Source organism: Mus musculus, chromosome 10 (assembly GCF_000001635.26).
Source record: "Mus musculus strain C57BL/6J chromosome 10, GRCm38.p6 C57BL/6J".
Classification (NCBI taxonomy): domain Eukaryota; kingdom Metazoa; phylum Chordata; class Mammalia; order Rodentia; family Muridae; genus Mus; species Mus musculus.
Window position 1 is genome coordinate 128,913,224 of NC_000076.6, and position 17,718 is coordinate 128,930,941.

General features: G+C 48.2%; 2 protein-coding genes across 6 annotated transcripts; both read right to left on the reverse strand.

Moving 5' to 3' along the window:
- Nucleotides 1-364: 364 nt before the first annotated feature.
- Rdh5 (retinol dehydrogenase 5) lies at nt 365-6,814 on the reverse strand. 5 transcript variants are annotated; one of them, XM_006513386.2, is made up of 6 exons: nt 6,725-6,814; nt 5,924-6,085; nt 5,030-5,369; nt 4,657-4,915; nt 912-1,075; nt 365-719 (listed from the first exon to the last, which is right to left on the reverse strand). In XM_006513386.2, the coding sequence occupies exons 3-6, from the start codon at nt 5,337-5,339 to the stop codon at nt 490-492; spliced, it is 963 nt and encodes a 320-aa protein (XP_006513449.1). In that variant the 5' UTR covers nt 5,340-5,369; nt 5,924-6,085; nt 6,725-6,814; the 3' UTR covers nt 365-489. The 5 variants fall into 5 exon arrangements, 4 of the variants coding, with proteins under 4 accessions (XP_006513449.1, XP_006513448.1, NP_598767.1 ...); XM_006513385.3 differs by lacking the exon at nt 6,725-6,814 and having other exon boundaries at nt 5,030-5,374; NM_134006.5 differs by lacking the exon at nt 6,725-6,814 and having other exon boundaries at nt 365-713; nt 5,924-6,074.
- Nucleotides 6,691-10,301, reverse strand: Bloc1s1 (biogenesis of lysosomal organelles complex-1, subunit 1). Its single transcript, NM_015740.3, has 4 exons — nt 10,152-10,301; nt 9,431-9,503; nt 7,336-7,468; nt 6,691-6,884 (listed from the first exon to the last, which is right to left on the reverse strand). Exons 1-4 carry the CDS (start codon nt 10,210-10,212, stop codon nt 6,774-6,776), a joined length of 378 nt encoding a protein of 125 aa, NP_056555.2. The 5' UTR covers nt 10,213-10,301; the 3' UTR covers nt 6,691-6,773.
- Between the last annotated feature and the right edge of the window lie 7,417 nt (nt 10,302-17,718).

A 17,718-nucleotide genomic window follows, 5' to 3' on the forward strand; every position in this document is an offset into this window, starting at 1 on the left:
TGCCGCCTGTGTGGCAGTGTCCCTGAGTTTATTTCCTTCTTTCACGGAAGCCACCCAATCTGGCTATGATCACTTTTCATCACTTTCCCTTCTATCCCCAGGAAAACTAGACAATGGTGTGCCAGGCGCCAACTAGGAATTCTCATTTCTCTGCTGAGAAAAGCGCCCTCTGGTGGCCATCTCTCCAAGTGCTGCACCAAAAAGCATCTGTAGGTGCAAGGTAGCTCCTTACACCACCCAGTGTACAATAGAAGTTTCGCAGGCACTAAAGAGGCAAGAGAGTTTGCTCCCTGGGCAGCTTAGGGATTTTAGATACTTAAATCTTGTCAGGCTCCCACAGGTACCTTCATTTCTGTACACCTGCTTTTTGATTTAAAGCAATACATATTTATTGAGAGCCTAATTGGTATCAGAAACCAGGCAGCACTGGGTAGACACAGAAATAGATGCCTTGCTTTTCAAAATCAGCCTCTTGCTGTAAAGCTGGAATCAGGAGACTGACTGGGCGGGCCGGGGAAGGATCCAGGTGAGCACAGCATCCACCACCCTGGCTGGAAGGTAGGAGGCAGGCAGCCAGAGCAGCTTGGCATCCCAGCCTGGGCTGTAGCGTGTTCGGGGGTGGCGAGCAGTCAGGGCATGCTCCAGGCAGCTGGTCACCTTCGTTAGTTCTGGGTCACAGATCAGGTTCATGATGCGGCGCTGTACTCGAAGATCTGTAGCTTGGAAGATGCTGTAGTTAGCGTGCATGCTCTCACTGCCGCTCCTCCATCCCGTGCTAGATCCTTGGGCTGGTTGCCAGGTTCAGGAAGTGACAATATCCCCTCTGCCTGCCCTTTTCTTCCCTATGAGGCCTGACCTTTCTGGCCCTCTCTTTTTCCCACCATGCTCCCAATATGGGCCCAGCTACTCACAAGTATCGAGGAAGGCTTCCCCGTAGTGGGCCTGTATAGCTGGAGGTAGCCGGGCCCAACAAGCCTTCAGGGTGCTCTCCAGACTCTCCAGGTTGGTCACAGGGGTTCGAAAGAAGCCAGGCTCCACAATGGAGACTTGTACTCCGAACGGAGCCATGTCCCGCCTGGAGGGTGGGCAGAGAGGTTCCTGTGTTTTAACTCAGGTTTCCAGGAGTGTGGAATCTAAGATGGAAAGGTGTCACAGGTAGGGACATGTGTCCGACAGGAAAGGCTATTGCTGGTTGGCCTTGGATGGGAACACAGGAGTTTTTTGTTTTTACTTCCTGGTGGTGAGGATAAAACCCAGGGCCTGTGTGTGGTAGGTAAGCAACTGAGCTACATCAATATCAGCCCCCAGCCCAGGGCGAGGTATCATTGGGCATGTTTTTCTTGCATTTTCTTTTTAAAGAAGATTTGGTGGTTATTTATATGTGTATGGCTGTATGAGTTCCCGTGTACCATGTGTGCAGGAGCCATCATTGGTCAGAAGTCATTACTGGAGTTAAAGGCTATTGTGAGCCACCTTGTAGGTGTTGGAAACTAAACCTGGGCCCTCTGCAAGAGCAGTAATCATTTATCCTGAGTCATCTCTCTGGACCCTTGTTTTTGTTTTTTTGAGACAGGGTCTCATGTAGCCCAGGCTAGCTCTGAGCTAAGTAGCCAAGGATAACTTTGCACTCTTGGTAACTTCTGTCTCTACCTCCCATGTGTTGAGATAACATGTGTCTCTCTTCTCCCTGAGACAGGGTTTCTCTGCATAGCCCTGGCTGTCCTGGAATTCACTTTGTAGACCAAGCTGGCCTCAAACTCAAGAGATCTGTCTTCCTCTACCTCCCAGGTGCTGGGATTAAAGGCATGTGCCACCATGCTTGGCTTCTCTATTTTAATATTTTATTTTGTGAGACAGGGTTTCACTATGTAGTTGAGGCTAATCTTGAAATTTTCTTTTACTTAGAAAAATTGTATTTGCTTTATGTATGTGTGTGTGTGTGTGCCACTGGCCATGTGTGGATGTCAGAGGATAACTTGGTTCTCTCCTACCAAGAATGTCCACCAAATTCAGGGTGTCAGGCTTGCAAGCAAGTGCTCTTAAGTGCTTAGCCATTTTGTTGGTTTTCATGTAGCTATGTAGTAGAAGCTGGCCTTGAAGGGGGTAAAATACAGGTGTGTGACCACCATGCTTGGAGTGTATGTGTGAGACAATATCTTGTTGCTTGGAGTGTGTGAACATGCACGTGTCTGTGTGTGAGACAAGGTCTTGTTATGTAGCCTAGGCTGGCCTCAACTCCCTGCTTCAGCTTTTGTAGTTTTGGGATTGCTGGTGGGTATTACTATGCGTATCTCTCCTGTGTATTCTATTTTGTGATCTAGACTAGTGGCTAGTAAGCTTTTTGGGATGGTGGTGCACAGGATCAAGCCTGAGACCTCATGCTGCAAAAGTAGCCCAGATTAACTTAGAATTCAGGATCCTTCTGCCTTAGCATCCTGTTCCCTTACTTCTTCAGAAGGATTCCTGTAAATGTGTACAAGTGTGAGTGGGGTATGCACATGTGCATGAAGGCCACAAGAGGGCATCTCATTGCTTGTGATAATGAGGGGTCCTCATTATTACACTGTGAGAAGTCTCCCTACCTACCCCGCCCCCTACTTTTTCTTTTCAAAAGATTTATTTTATGTAAGTACACTGTAGCTGTCTTCAGACACACCAGAAGAGGGCATCAGACCCCATTACATATGGTTGTGAGCCACCATGTGGTTGCCGGGATTTGAACTCAGGATCTCTGGAAAAGCAGTTAACTGCTGAGCCATCTCCCCAGCTCCTACTTTTTTTTTTTTTTTTTTTTGGTTTTTTGAGACAGGGTTTCTCTGTATAGCCCTGGCTGTCCTGGAACTCACTTTGTAGACCAGGCTGGCCTCGAACTCAGAAATCTGCCTGCCTCTGCCTCCTAATTGCTGGGATTAAAGGCATGTGCCACCACACCAGGCTCCTACTTTTTTTTAATAGTAAATTTTGAGGTACTACAAGCTAGACAAAACGAACGAATGTTTTTATTTTGAGATGGGGTTTCACCATGTAACTCCTGACTGGACCAGAACTTGCTATGTAGACCAGATTTGCCTGGAACTCACAGAACTACTGCTTCTGCCCCAAGTGCTGGGATTAAAGGTGTGTGCCACAATGCCTGACAAAATTAATGTGCTTTTTTTTTTTTTTTGTTATTGCTTTTGTGTTTTTGAGATAGGGTTTCTCTGTGTAACAGCCTTGGCTGTCCTGGAACTCACCATGTAGGCCAGGCTGGCCTTGAACTCATAGAGATCTGCCTGCCTCTGCCTCCAGAGTGCTGTGATTAAAGGTCTGTGAATGTATTAATATAACCATTTACATATGTTAGGAAACATTATTAGCCTGAAGGCAGCTGAGCCCATCTGGTTGGTAACTGCAGTTTGCCAGTTCTTGATCTAGAGTCCCAGGAAACAAAAGACTGAGTCAAGTACTAGGAGTGAGGGATCTAGATTGGTATCAGCTGGTAGGTGACTTGGTGGGTGAAGTGGGTGTATATTCCACTGGCTGGGCCTGGCTTGTGTAGAGATCCAAGTGTAAAGCTATGTCGCATGAAGCTGAGTGGGAGACAGAGAGAGGGAAGGGGCCAAAGGAGACACTGAGACTATCCGTCTAGTAAGGTGATGAAGGCAGACTTCCTCACTAGCTGGGCTTACTGGACTCACCTGGGCTTCTGCCCCAAATTCAGACTCTATGCTCCCACCATCCTCTTCAGCTCCTTTCTGTTCTCACCAGCTTTGAATATCACAGTTTAAAGTGTTATGCAAGCCCTCAGTGGAGGCATATGTCTGTGATCCCAGCACTCGGATAGTGAGTTTGAGGCCAGTCTAGGCTACATAGTGACCCCGTGTCTTATAAACCAGAAAAATGAGGGGCAGACCTGACCTGGGGGCATGTCTCAATGCTCCTCTTTAGTCCTATGGTAGTATCATTTATATAGAATGGTTGAGAAAATGAGAAATATTAGTTTTTCTATTATAAATGGTGATATGCAGGTCTGCGAGGTGATTCCTAGAAGAAGGCCTCTTGCCATCAACCTATAACCTCAGGAGGGAACAGATTCCTGTCTAAGTTTATTTCAGCACGTATGCCACGGTACCCATGCATCCATAACAAACATGGATGTGTGGATGAGTAAATGCCTGTCCAGGCTTTCCCTAACATCTAAGCACTGCTGGGTGCTTGCACACAGCTCACTTCACTCTGAACCCCCATAAGGCAAGTTTCACTTTGATTTAACAGATGTGGAAGAAAACCAAACAACAAAACCAAAACACCAGAGAAGTAACCTAGTCGTGTGTGTGGTGGCTCAATCGGCTGAGGTAGGAGGATTGCCGAGTAGTCCATCCAGGGCAGCCTGGACTACAGAGTGTAACCCAGCATGGTGTCTGTGAGTTCCAGGCCAGTCAGCGTGACATAGTGAGACTTGCCTCAAAAACTATACATATGCACGTGGGCATGCATGCGTGCACACAGGTAAATTAGGGACACAGTTTGTATGTGATAAAGCTTGGGGTTTCACCTACAGCCCTATGTCTGCTCTTCCATGCCTCCTGTGTTGTTCCACTCCTGTCTTCCAGCCTGTGTCAGTCTAAGTACAGATCCCTGCCCCTCTCCAGGCTACGTAGGCCTGTGCACCCTCACCTCAGGCTGTCAGAGAAGGCCTCCAGGCCAAACTTGGAGACACAGTAGCCCCCGCCATTGGCTGCTATGCGGCCCAAGACACTGGTGATGTTGACCACCCGACCCCTGGCCTGCTGTAGCAGGGGCAGCAGGGCAAGGGTGACACCGATGGGCCCCAGTGTGTTCACACTCAGTACTCTCTGGAAATCATCCTGTGTTAGCCATGGTGTGGGCCCGATGATACCAGCTACGCCAGCGTTATTCACCAGACCAAAAAGTCCTGTGGGAAGATGACAGAGATGGGGACGAATTGAACCCTGTTCCTCTCCCACAGCCTCAGTGAGTCCTGGGACTGCTGTACAGACCAGGTTCCTGGGGGCTCCACTACACGTACCAGTTTCTCCAACACGTGTCTTCACCCACTTGGCAACTTGCTGGACATTCTGGGGATCAGTGATATCCAGTAGTGTTGTGTGGAGGCGGGAGGAGGCCATCTGCTGCAGGTCTTCTGCTCCAGAGGGGGTCAGGCAGCCGGCCAGGACTTGGAAGCCCTTCTGGTCAAGTTGCAGTGCCAGAAGGCGCCCAAAGCCAGAGTCACAGCCAGTGATGAAGATGAAAGCATCACTGGCCGGCAGGCTCTGCCGGTCTCTGAGCAACCACAGCACTGCCCACAGCAAGGCACCCAGAAGCAGAGGCAGCCACATGATGGGATGAGATGCCCTGCTGAGGGCAGCCTAGGCTGGGCAGGAAAACTTGTCATTTCCTCTACCCCTTTAGCCTTGGCCCCTAACATTTACTTAGCTGGAAATGTCTGGTCTGAGCAGATGAGACTATATGCTTGGCAGAGGATTGGCAAGCTATGGCTTATTGTGTGAAACAGATTATGGGCAAGCACTTTGTAGCTAATGAAATAAACCTGAGCTGGTCCTGTGGGCAGACCTATCCCTGTGTGAGAGCAGAGGGACCTGAAGTACCATTCTCTTACGAAACCAGGAACATCAAAACCCTCTAAATGTATCCTTGTCTTGCTTTTGGAACCAAGAACCCTCCATTTCTGTCCTGGTAGCCTCAACATTACTGTGTGAGGCGGGACATCTTCAATCTATCTTGGAACCTGTTTTTTCATTTAGTAAACTGGGCTACAATACCCACCAGACCCATCTCCGTGTTGTGGAGATCAAGGGGATGGCATGTGAAGGCAATTTTTGAAGCCTAAAGGCCGAACCACCACTATACGCCATCCTTAGCCAGTCTTTTTTATAGCATCCCCATTCCCACCACCACTTACCTCTGGGGAAAGCTGGCAGGCAACACAATGTGTGAAGCTGTAGCTTTCTGTCTGCTTGAGAGACTTTGCTCCTAGACTTCCCAGGCTCCCACACTAGCTACAGCTAAGGCCAAAGTCTGGAGTGGGTGGACTCTCGCTGTGGACCAGGAGTGTTAAGCGGCTCTATGTTTGCAGGAAAAGGGCAGCGACAAGGAGGAGGAGCTAAGAGGCTGAGGCCTGCCTGGCTGAAGTTAGGTTTTGGCAGAGGGCGGCCCCACCCCCACCCCCAGGCAGCCTTTCTCAGCCTGGGCTCCTGACCATCTATGCCATTGTCTCCTAGGAGGTGGGAACTAAGAGGGATGGCAGCTGCCCCTCTCTGTGGGTGTCCCTGGATCTGTCGCTTTTTTTCTTCCTTCTCAGCCCTAAAGTGTCCCCCAAGAATTAATCTCCAGCCTGGCCCAGCCTCATGACACTGCTTAGCACAGCCTGGAAGAGCATGTGAGCGAGGCCAAGAGCCAGAGCTGAGGACTCACTAGTTCAGCTTCTGCTCCCTGCCTTAATTCTGCTCTGCGGGAAACTGAAATCTGGAAGTAGAAAGTTTCAAGCAGAGACCATTCACCTCTGGGCAGGCCTGGGGGAACTTACTTTCTGCTCACCCAAAGGTATCTGAACTAGGCTAAAGGAAGAGTAGGGGTACCCTCCACCAAAGGCACTTGCCCCACAGGGAAACCACCTCTGAATTCCCACTGCCTTACGGGGCGCTAGTGACTCCTTCAAACACACCACATAGAATGGAAGCTTGTGTTTTTATTCGTGGCTCACCAGTTTCCCTCCTGTCCAGGAGGGTGAAGTAAGAGGGGTGGGTTTTAGTCTAGGATGGTGCAGACTGCAGCTGCCCTTTGTAGACGTATTCCAGCGCAGTGGCAATGGTGCGCATGTCCAGCTCGATGCTCCTAGCCCAGTTCTCCACATCCCCAATTTCCTGGGAAAGGGGAGAAGAGATTGAGGCCAGCTGGGGTGGCTTACTCAGACCCATCAACTGCTTTTCTGTCTGTCTCGCATTCTTTTGAGATGAATTACTGCAGTGTTGCTCAGGTTGGCTTCAATTCCTGGGCTTAAGCTATCTCCTGCATCAGCGTCCAGACGAGCTGGTAGCACTGGTCCATGTACCATACTCAGGGTTTTCTGAGTACTTTTATTTTGTAGTGCTGGGGATTGAACCCAGACATGTACTAGGGCCCTAAACATGTCACCGAGCTATATCCTGAGATCCTGCCCTTTTTCTTTCTAGTTTTTCTGATACTATAGCCATAGAAAAGAGTATCTGGGACCATCCCCACTTCCTCATTAACCCTAGGTCTGGGATATTTATGAGACTGGAGACAGCCAATGTCGGTTCAGTTAAAGGCAGTGATGTACTGAGTGAGGCCCACCTTAAGTGCCTGGTTGAAGTTCTCCACCATTCCAATCCACTGGCCTGTCTGCTTGGCAAACTGGGCAGCCTGGACCTGTAGAGTCTTCACCTCATGGTCCAGCTTTCTCTGGTTCATGTAGGCCTGGGCCACACTAAGGATTGGAGGAGGGGGTATGTCAGCTTATCCAACTCATATGGGGTGGTTTTCAGGGGAAACAGCCTATAACAGTCGTGGGAGATCAGCCAGGAGGGAGGACTGAGGAAACCTTGGGACTCTGGCCTTTTCTGGATATGACCCAAATGAAGCAGGCTCCTTCCTCCAATCCCAAGGTTCCCAGGAAAGCCAAGTCCGGAGCTGACTAGTAACCATTTCCTATCCTCTCAAGAAGTTTCTGCATCTGAGCTGGGGCAGGGAAGGTTAACCTGGGGGGATATCCCTGAGGAAGAAGCTGGGAGGGAAAAGGGAGCGTGGGAAAATTCAGCAGCAGCAGGGACACATCTGGCTGTGATTTGAAGCCCAGTGAGCTCTGCAAGAAGTTGCAAAGGAAGTCAGGCCCCTCCCTGGATCTGGAGTGGGATGGGAGACCACACCCCCTCCTCAGGAATCCTGGGTCAAATGAGCCTACCCCAAGAGATTTTCTTGGTTCTTCCCAGGCCCCGTTTTGAGACAGGGTCTTATGTAGCCCAGGATGACCCCAAACTCGCTATGTGGATGAAGCTGGCCTTGATCTAATCCTCTTGCCTCTACAGTCCAAGAGCTGGGATCACAGGCTTTCACCTTCAGACCCAACTCTCCCACCCACACAGATGAGTGAACACCACCCCACCCACACTGCCCAGTGCTGACACTTCTCAGCTCAGTCAAGGTGCTGGCTGTGGTAACTATCACTGCTAAGAGGTTAGCTCTCCATCCTCCACCAGTGTTTTTCACTTTCCCTTTTACATAACCAGTGTTCCCTCTCTTACTAGCAGATGACCTTTTCATTCCCTATTCCAAAGCTCTAGGTCAGTAAGGAGACTCCACATCCGGTGCCCTCACCCACTGGAATGTGTGGGGGCAGAGGAGGCAAAGGGCTGGGTGGGGGGGGGGGCTTCAAGAAAGTGGGCAGGGCACCTGACAAGGGCTGAGACAAACTAGGCCTTTGTTTTATTTTCTGGAGAATAGGAGCTGTGGGGAGCAACACAAAACCCTTTCTAATCAGGATTTGGCTTAGGTGCCCTCTAAGCTTCGAATGTGGGGTGGCGTCTAGCAAGTAAACAGAAAGAAGTCTGGCCAGCGTCACAAATGTAGCAAAGGATGTGCCAGTGTGGGAACACCAGAGAAGAGGAGGAGAGAGCTGTCTGGAGACAAAGGAGACCAGAGCCCCCAACCACAGCCATTCTTCCCCCTAATCTCCCCTCAAGATGAGTAATGGTTGATGACCCTAACCCTGCATGACTCCCTTGGATGAATCAGTCTCTGGATTTGCAACCAAGCCTGTCACTCGCCCTGGGCGGAAGGCATAGTATGTGCCTCCTTTCTTCCCATAGACAATCAGATCACCATCTCTGCACTCTTATGAGTCATGCAGGGCCAGGGAATCTTTCCAAGTCTTTGGATACCACTGGTCTTCTCATTGAGGGTTAAGGTTGGGGGAAGGGTCCCTGGAGACCCAGAAGGAAAGGAAGAGACAGCCTGGTTTTGTCACAGCTCTTGGCTTAGGCTCTTCCTTACTTCTACCAGCTGTGCCATCCTGTTCCTGCCATTTGTTTCGCAGGCTTTCCAGAGAGTAGGAGGTGAGGAAGGAAAGAGGGTACGTGGTGGAAGAGGTTGTCCTTCCCTCCCACCCAAGTGACAGCTGGACATATAAGGGTTAGTCGAGTTGGCCAGATGGCATCAAGTTGTGCCAGGGAAGTTAGTGTGGGGAGGGGAATTCTGTTTTCCCAACCACTGCAGCTGTCGCCCCCATCAGCGTTAGAGAGTGAAAGCTGACTCAAGTCTCCACAAAGTTACATTAGGGGGAGGGGACAGATCAGAGGAGTTACTGGAGCACCGGGTCCTTCTGAAAGCTGGCCCAGATGCTGTGTAACCAGGGTGGATGGAGGAAACCGGAGTTGAGGGAAGAGGTTCATACCCCACGTTGAGGTGATCCACCAACGCTTCGGTCAGGCAGGTCGCTGCAGCGATAGCTTCTCTCCTCCTCTTCTCTGGGGAAGGGGAAAGGGGTTGGAGCAGACTTCGTATTTGAAAGATGGTGCTAATGGGTCCTCACGCACTTATTACTGTTCTAGAAACTGCCAACTAATGCCAGACCTCTTAAAAAGAACCTTCCATACATAAACAAAACAAACCCCTTTATTTTGGAGGCAAAGAAACTGGGGCCCTGAGAAGGGAATGGACACTCCATCAGGTACGCCCAGGACTCTTCCTAGACATCCTTTTTCCACTACTTTGGGCAATGGATTGGCAACTCCAGGATTCCCAGTCTAGGCCTGGGGAAAGTTGTGCCTTAGCTGTGTGGCAGACTGGGCAGTCCCCAATTCCTCCCACTTCCGGGGTGAGAAGCTGGCTGGGCCAATTGGCAACGCGTTTCGCGCTCCAGGGGCGGGACTCAGGCGCCGCCTGGGCGGGATTGAGGGAGGTGGCGCAGGGACCCGAGTGGTGCCAAGGGGACCAGGGCTGGTTGGCAAGGGGACGGAGTTTCCAGAAGTGCCGCCCCCAATTCCCTGCCCGGCACTCGGGTCGCCCGCTAGCCGGCGCCCTCTCCTTGATCTGGGAGGTTACCCGAGGTCCAGGCCTCTGGAAGAAGCTAGGCCGCGGCCGGGAGCTGCCGACCGACCGGACGCTGAGCTCACCCTGCAGCTCCTTGCGTTCGTTCTGCTTGGCTTGGTGTTCTTTGAGCAGGCGGGACAGCATGGTCGAGTCTGGCTGGGTGTGGGCACGGCGGACCCCTCCCTAAGGCTGCAGGAACTGGACTATGCCTTGGCTCACCCGGAAGGCGTCACGTGATCGCAGTATCACGTGACGCAAGAGCCTCCCTCTGCTTTTGGCATCTGGTGGTTGGTATTGAGGAGCTAAAGGAGCGAAGTGGAGGGTTGGTTGCTTGGTGGGTGAGCTGTTCGCTAATGAGGCTCAGTTTCTGGAGTCAGGAACACTTTTCGCATTTAGTCATGCTGAAGAGTCAGTTTTCACATGCTCTGGCTGTCGGGTTTTGAGAGGATTGGTGTCCTGATGCTGTCCACTACACTTCTGTTACTAGGGTAGCAGAAGCTCTCTGAACTCATTGAAATTCTTCTCCTTCCCTCACCTTACCTCCTGGCAATGCCGGCCGATTCTCAGTGGATTCCCAGCTTCCTCTCCCTAGAAGAGAATGCTTTCTCTTATTTCCCAGCCCTCTTGTCTTCTCACCTCTCCACCGAGGTTCTCTCAGCTCTGGGTGATCACTGTAGAGCAGCATTTTAGGCACCTCAAGCAGCCTTCTAGGGAGCTTTGCTAATGTTGCGGGCAGTGAGTGGTGAATGCGCAGATCTATCTCTGTCCTTTTGTGGTCAGGGAATGCGAACCCATTTTAGTCGTGGCAGAAGCGTAAGTGCTACTGCCAAAGTGAAAGGTAAATTATACAGTGCTTCTCCGACTAAGGAGGAATGCTTCCAGGACTAATTCCAACTAGAAAAATTATAAACACCATCAATTTATTGCTGTTGTTTCTCTCTCTCTCTCTCTCTCTCTCTCTCTCTCTCTGTCCCCTAGGCTCCTTGTGCTTTTCATGGTGGCCAGGAATCCACCAGCGCTACAAGTAACCGGAGCTAAGGGGTGCATTACAAGTGTGCAGACATACCATGTGTCCCACAACTTTGATTCTAGCAGGCCTGAGGCAGAAGCAGGAGGATGTCTGTGTATTTGAGGCCATCCTGGTCTACAGAACAAACTTTGGGGCAGCTAGCAATATGTAGAGAGACCTTGTCTCAAAGCAGAAACACACAGACCACAAAAAAACGAATGTGGAGACATGCTGGCCAAACTTTGGTCAATTTTCTTACCCATTCTGAGCTTTAGTTTGATTGTTAATAAACTAAGGTGATTAGACTAATGTTTAGCTCTGGCTAAAGAGTAGAACCGCATTGAAGAGTTTGTAAATAATACTGTCATGTATGGTATACTGATGCAAACCTGTCAGGGGGCTGAGGTGGAAGAATGGGGAGTTCTAGATTAGCTTGGGCTACATAGCAAGACCCTGTCTCCTACTCCCAATTAAAAAGAAACTTGATCCCAAATTTATTTATTAAATAGACTTTCTGAAGGATTGATCTATGTATGTATGTATGTATGTATGTATGTATGTATGTAGCTAGCTAGCTATCTAGCTATCTATCATCTCTGTATCAGGTGATTCCAGAGTGCTTCCAAAGCTGAGGGACGTGGGGCTAATTCATGTCTGAGACTGTTTACAGCTTTGTCATCTACCCAGCTACCCATTTTCTGAGTTATGGCGCAGATGAAGTTGATAGCTTGGATCCAGTAGCAGGGCAAATGGATGCAGAACAAATTAGAATATTCTTCTTTAGAATAGCGAACAAAATAACCATGGAAGGAATTACAGAGACAAAGTTTGGTGCTGAGATGAAAGGATGGACCATCCAGAGACTGCCCCACCCAGGGATCCATCCCATAATCAGCCACCAAACCCAGACACTATAGCATATGCCAGCAAGATTTTGCTGACAGGACCCTGATATAGCTGTCTCTTGTGAGGCTATGCAGTGCCTGGCAAATACAGAAGTGGATGCTCACAGTCACCTATTGGATGGAACACAGGGCCCCCAACGGAGGAGCTAGAGAAAGTACCCAAGGAGCTGAAGGGGTCTGCAACCCTAAGGTAGAACAACAATATGAACTAACCAGTACCCCCAGAGCTAGTGTCTCTAGCTGCATATGTAGCAGAAGATGGCCTAGTCGGCCATCAATGGGAAGAGAGGCCCCTTGGTATAGCAAACTTTATATGCTCCATTACAGGGGAATACCAGGGCCAAGAAGTGGGAGTGGGTGGGTAGGGGAGCAGGGCGGGGGGTGGTATAGGGAACTTTCAGGATAGCATTTGAAATGTAAATGAACAAATATCTAATAAAAAATTAACAAAACAAAACAAAAAGAATATTCTTCTTGAAGTTTCTTAGTAAGAGTGAGAGTTATTGATCCACTGGTGTATTCAGCTATTTTACTTGTGTGTGTGTGTGTGTGTGTGTGTGTGTGTGTGTGTGTGTGTGTGTGTTAATAGATGCCATGTTTAGGTCAGAAGATAACGTTAGGGAGTCAGTTCTCTCTCTCTCTCTTTTTTTTTTCTTAAAGATTTATTTATTATATCTAAGTACACTGTAGCTGTCTTCAGACACACCAGAAGAGGACATCAGATTTCATTACGGATGGTTGTGAGCCACCATGTGGTTGCTGGGATTTGAACTCAGGACCTTCAGAAGACCAGTCGGTGCTCTTAACCACTGAGCCATCTCTCCAGCCCCTCTCTTTTTAACATATGGGTCCTGAGGATGAAATTCAGATCTTGTTGAACCTCATTCAGCTATTTGAAGAATAGCACCTTATACCCTGGGAGATATGTAACCATCAAAGGGTGAGTAAGAAGAAGCATATTAAATAGTTAAATGACAGCATTAAGCAGAATTTCATTAACTGTCAAGATAACATTGAGAAACTTCTGTTATCACTTTTTATTATCTGTATGTCTGTGTGTGTGTGTGTACACTGTGCCAGTGGGGGCCAGAAGATGGCTCCTGATCCCCTGGAGCTAGAATTTAAGGCAGTTGTAAGTCATCTGATGGGGTTCTGCGAACTGAACTCAGGTCCCCTGAAAGAGTATTAAAAGCTTTTTTTTTTTAAATATTTATTTATTATTATACATAAGTTCACTGTAGCTGACTTCAGACTCTCCAGAAGAGGGTGTCAGATCTCATTACAAGTGGTTGTGAGCCACGATGTGGTTGCTGGGATTTGAACTCAGGACCTTCAGTAGAGCAGTCAGTGCCCTTACCCACTGAGCCATCTCACCAGCCTGTATTAAAAGTTTTTAACTGCTGAGCTATCACTCCAAGTCCCTACAATAAAATTTTTAACTAGGGTGAATAAAATAAAAAAGGAGAAAAATTGAAAATAATTAAGTAGGGACTGGACTGGGGTGTAGCTCAGAGGTGGAGTGCTTGCCTTGCATGTTCAGAGGTCTGGGTTTAATCCCCAACACTAAGCACACACAAAAGCTAAATAAAAATGTTGGATAATATGTATTTATAGAAATGCTTATATGTGTATATTATAAGCATTTCTATAAATACATCCCTCCACTGGAATGTTACAGGAGGTGGCCCTTTCAGATTTCATATCCCCTTTTACTAGGAGTCTTAGCTAGGGTCACTCTCATAGATTCCTGGGAGTTTCTATTGTCCTAGGGTTCTAGCTCTCCCAGAGATACCACCCTACTGATTCCAGTTCTCTCTCCCTCTGTCCTTCCCACACTTGATCCTTCTCCACCCTCTCTTTCATCCTATTCTCTCCCTCCTTCTACCTCTGACGTCTGTTCTATTTCCCCTTCTCAGGGAGATCCAAGTATCTACCTGTAGGCCCTCCTTATTATTTAGCTTCTTTGGGTCTATGGATTATAGCATAACTATTCTGTACTTTATGGCTAATATCCACTTATAAGTGAGTACGTTTGTCTGTATCCGGGTTACCTCACTCAGGATGATCTTTTCTAGTTCCATCCATCTGCCAGCAAATTTCATGATGTCATTGTTTTTTAATAGCTGAGTAATATTCCATTGTGTAAATGTACCACATTTTCTTTATCCTTTCTTTGATGGACATCTAGGTAGTTTTCAGTTTTCCTGGCTATTAGGAATAAAGCTGCTATGAACATAGCTGAACAAGTGTCCTTGTGGGATGGTGGAGCATCTTTTGGGTATATGCCCAGGAGTGGTATAGCTGTGTCTTCAGGTAGAACTATTCCCAGTTTCCTGAGAAACTGACAAATTGATTTCCAGAGTAGTTGTACAAGTTTGCACTCCCACCGGCAATGGAGGATTTAGTGTTTCCCTTGCTTCCCATCCTCTCCAGCATGATCTGCTTGAGATTTCAATCTTCGCCATTCTCACCCCTGACACTATTAATGATATCTGCTATACTTGCAGACAGGAGCCTATCATAACAGTCATCAGAGAGGCTTCACCCAGGAATTGATGGAAACAGATGCAGAGACCCACAGCCAAACAATAGGCAGAGCTCAGGGAGTCTTGTGGAAGAGAGGGATGAAGGATTGAAGGAGCCAGAGAGGTCAAAGACACCACAAGAAAACCTACAGAATCAACTGATCTGGGCCCACAAGGGCTCACAGAGACTGAACCACCAACCAGAGAAAATGCATGGGATGCATTTAGGCCCCCTACACATATGTAACTGATGTGTAGCTTGGTCTTCATGTGGGACTCCTAACAGTAGGAGCAGGGGCTGTCTCTGACTACACTGCCTGCCTTTGGATTCTTTTTCCCTAACTGAGTTGCCTTGTTTAGCCTCAATCTGAAAAGGTGTGCCTAGTCCTACTGCAACTTAATATACCAAGGAGGGGTTGATATCCATGGGAGGCCTTCTTTGAGGAGAAAGGGAGGAGAGGAGTGAAGGGAAGCTGTGATTAGGATGTTAATTGATTAATTAACTAATTAATGGAAACAACAGCAGCAGCAGCAGCAGCAACAACAGCAACAACGGGAATCCTGGCAGGGAAGGAGCTTTTGGGAAAGGGTGCTCTATAGAAGGGCTGATCAATAGAAGCAGGAAGAGTGAGAACATCACAGGGCAGCGTGGCCTAGGCCTCCCCACCCACTCTGGCTCTGGCTCTCCTTCTAACTGCAGTGAGCAAGCAAAACAGAGGCAGGATAGAAGATGCCTGCTGCTTTGCTCCAAAAGCTTAGGCACTGGAGAGAGAAGGATTTGGGTTGGCAGGGTGCCAGAACAGTGGCATGGATTAAGTGATATGGAAGGTCGGGGTTAATGAGAGGGGTTGATACTGGGAATTTCAGGAGTGACTCAGACTAAGTGTCAGGATCATCTTGTATTCCCCTCACCCTCCCTGGCACAACTTCCTGACATTTTCACAATAGACACTGCCAGGATTCTGCAGACGTCAGTCTCTGCCCTTCTTTCCCACATACTGGCTGTTCCTCCGCCCTAGAGCTGGGCAGTGGATGTGGGTTACCTATACCCGAGAACCCCAGCTGATCTCTACAGGGTTATCTTTCAACTGGTTTTGGATAGGCCCTTATTATTTTTTACTGTGTGACTCCAGTTTCTGCTGTAACTGAAGCTAACTAGCTTTGCCCGACTTTGGTAAAAGTGGACACGAGATGCATGCATCTGCAGAGGATGACTCCTCTATTTGAAATTTCCCCTCTGTCTCCCTTTCGCTCTCCCCACTCTATCCTTCCTTCCCTCCTCTTCCCTCTCTCTCCATAACATGTATGCACATGCTTGGGCCTGAGTGTTTGTGAGGGTTCATGATTATGTACATAAGCTGGAAGTTGACAGTGATTCTTGACTTTGTTTACTGAGGAAGGGTCTTTTGCTGAACCCCAAGCTCACCAATTCTGGCTAGTCTAGCTAGCCAGCTTGCCCCAGAGGCCCCCAGTCTCCTTCTTGATTGCTGGGGTTACAGGAGTTTTCCATGCAGCACTTTACCCTGGGCTACCTCTCTGGATAAATACCCTGAAGTTTTAAATTTGGTGGTGTATTTCACACTTATAATCCCAGTTCTTTGGAGACTAAGGCAAGATGCTTGCCACAAGTTCAAGGCCAGCATGGCTTACAGAAGGAGTTCTAGGTCATCTTGGGTTACAATGTGTGACCCTGGCTCCAAAAACAAAAACAAAAACAAATCAATCAATCAATCAAACAAACAAACAAACAAACAAACAAAACCCACAACAACCAACCAATCAAAAACCTCCAAATCCCCCCAAGTAAACAAAGTAACAAAGGAAAAAAAAAAGAATTTGACATCTCATTCTGTTCATTTCTCTCTATGATTTTACACCTGGCTTATTTTCCCTTAGAATGCAGCTGCGTGTTCCTCTTTTCCCACTATCCCCTTGTTTCTTTGAGGTCTCTCTCAGAGTGACCTTATTGAACCAACTCCAAATGGAGTATGTAGGCCAAACCTTAGTGCTGGGAACTGCTCAGTGTTTAGGGGTTGGATGAGGACTGAGGGAGGACGAGGAGGGCGTGGGGAATGCTTGCACGCTTCACATACTGGGAAGTCTGGCTGGGCTTCAAGAGAGGGGGCCGTTGGCAGTGTGGCCAAATTCCAAATGTTGGCCTGAAGCCAGGACTCAAAGAAAAGGGGCCCTTAAGATGGGTGTAAATGGCTCCCTGTGGGAAATGACCCCTGGGCCCTCTCTCCAAGATGCAAGAGTTTCTCTTGGGTTCTCAAAGACCAGAATGGTCAAGCCATTTTCCTATGAACTTCACTCAATCACATTTATGTTCTTTCTCCCCCAGCCACTTCCACAGTCTGAGCTTTGGCCACAGACAGAACTCAGAGGCTGGCAAAGGCCTCCAGTGCTGGAGAGGTGGGTGGAGTGAGTGAGAAAGTTCTCAAGATGTGTGCTAGGGAAAGGGTGACCCTTGACACACACTCCAAGCCATTGCTGACAGAGCGGGTGGAGGGAGAAGTGGCTTGTGGAGTGGGTCTTCTGGAAGTTCTTGCTTAGAAGTTAGAGATAACAACAGGAAAAAGTGTGTTCTGGGATGCTGGGGGAAAAAAAAGTGTTCCAGATGCAGGTGAAGAACGTATTCGGGGAATAGCGAAGGGACAGGAGAAAACGGCTTCTGTCTTTCCTAGGCATGGACATTTCTCAACTAAAATATTTTTTGAAATAATTTTAGACTGAGAGAAAATTTCGAAAGTAGTGCGCAAAGGCCTGGGGATCTTTTGTTCAGTTTCCTGGAATGGTGGCGTTGTATGTAATGGCAGTGTGATTTCAGGACCAGGAAGCAACATGGGTACAATAGCACTAACAACCTGCAAGCCTCATCCATTTTGAAAACATCACTTACATGTGTTTTCACTCATGATTGAAAGAGTGTGTGGTTTTGCCCCATGTATACATTTAACCAGCACCACCACCACCACCACCACCACCACCACAGAGCCTGCTACCCTGAAGGAGCTCCCTTGAACCTTTCCTTAATACTTGGATTCACCCCTCTGTCTTTATCTTCTGGCAAACACTATGTAGTTTTAAAAAAAGTCTTAAAAAAAAAGACTTATTTATTTATTTATTTGAGTACACTGTAGCTGTCTTGAGACACACCAGAAGAGGGCATCAGATTCCATTGTAAGCCACCATGTGGTTGCTGGGATTTGAA

Excerpts from the sequence above, each read along its gene's own strand:
- Bloc1s1 (NM_015740.3), bottom strand. The coding sequence starts at position 10,212 with ATGCTGTCCCGCCTGCTCAAAGAACACCAAGCCAAGCAGAACGAACGC. Across the intron at positions 9,504-10,151 it reads CGAACGCAAGGAGCTGCAGG|AGAAGAGGAGGAGAGAAGCT; the intron begins GTGAGCTCAGCG and ends CCCCTTCCCCAG. Across the intron at positions 7,469-9,430 it reads GTGGATCACCTCAACGTGGG|TGTGGCCCAGGCCTACATGA; the intron begins GTATGAACCTCT and ends TCCAATCCTTAG.
- Rdh5 (XM_006513386.2), bottom strand. The coding sequence starts at position 5,339 with ATGTGGCTGCCTCTGCTTCTGGGTGCCTTGCTGTGGGCAGTGCTGTGG. Across the intron at positions 4,916-5,029 it reads GACACGTGTTGGAGAAACTG|GACTTTTTGGTCTGGTGAAT; the intron begins GTACGTGTAGTG and ends ATCTTCCCACAG. Across the intron at positions 720-911 it reads GGAAGCCTTCCTCGATACTT|CTACAGATCTTCGAGTACAG; the intron begins GTGAGTAGCTGG and ends GCATCTTCCAAG.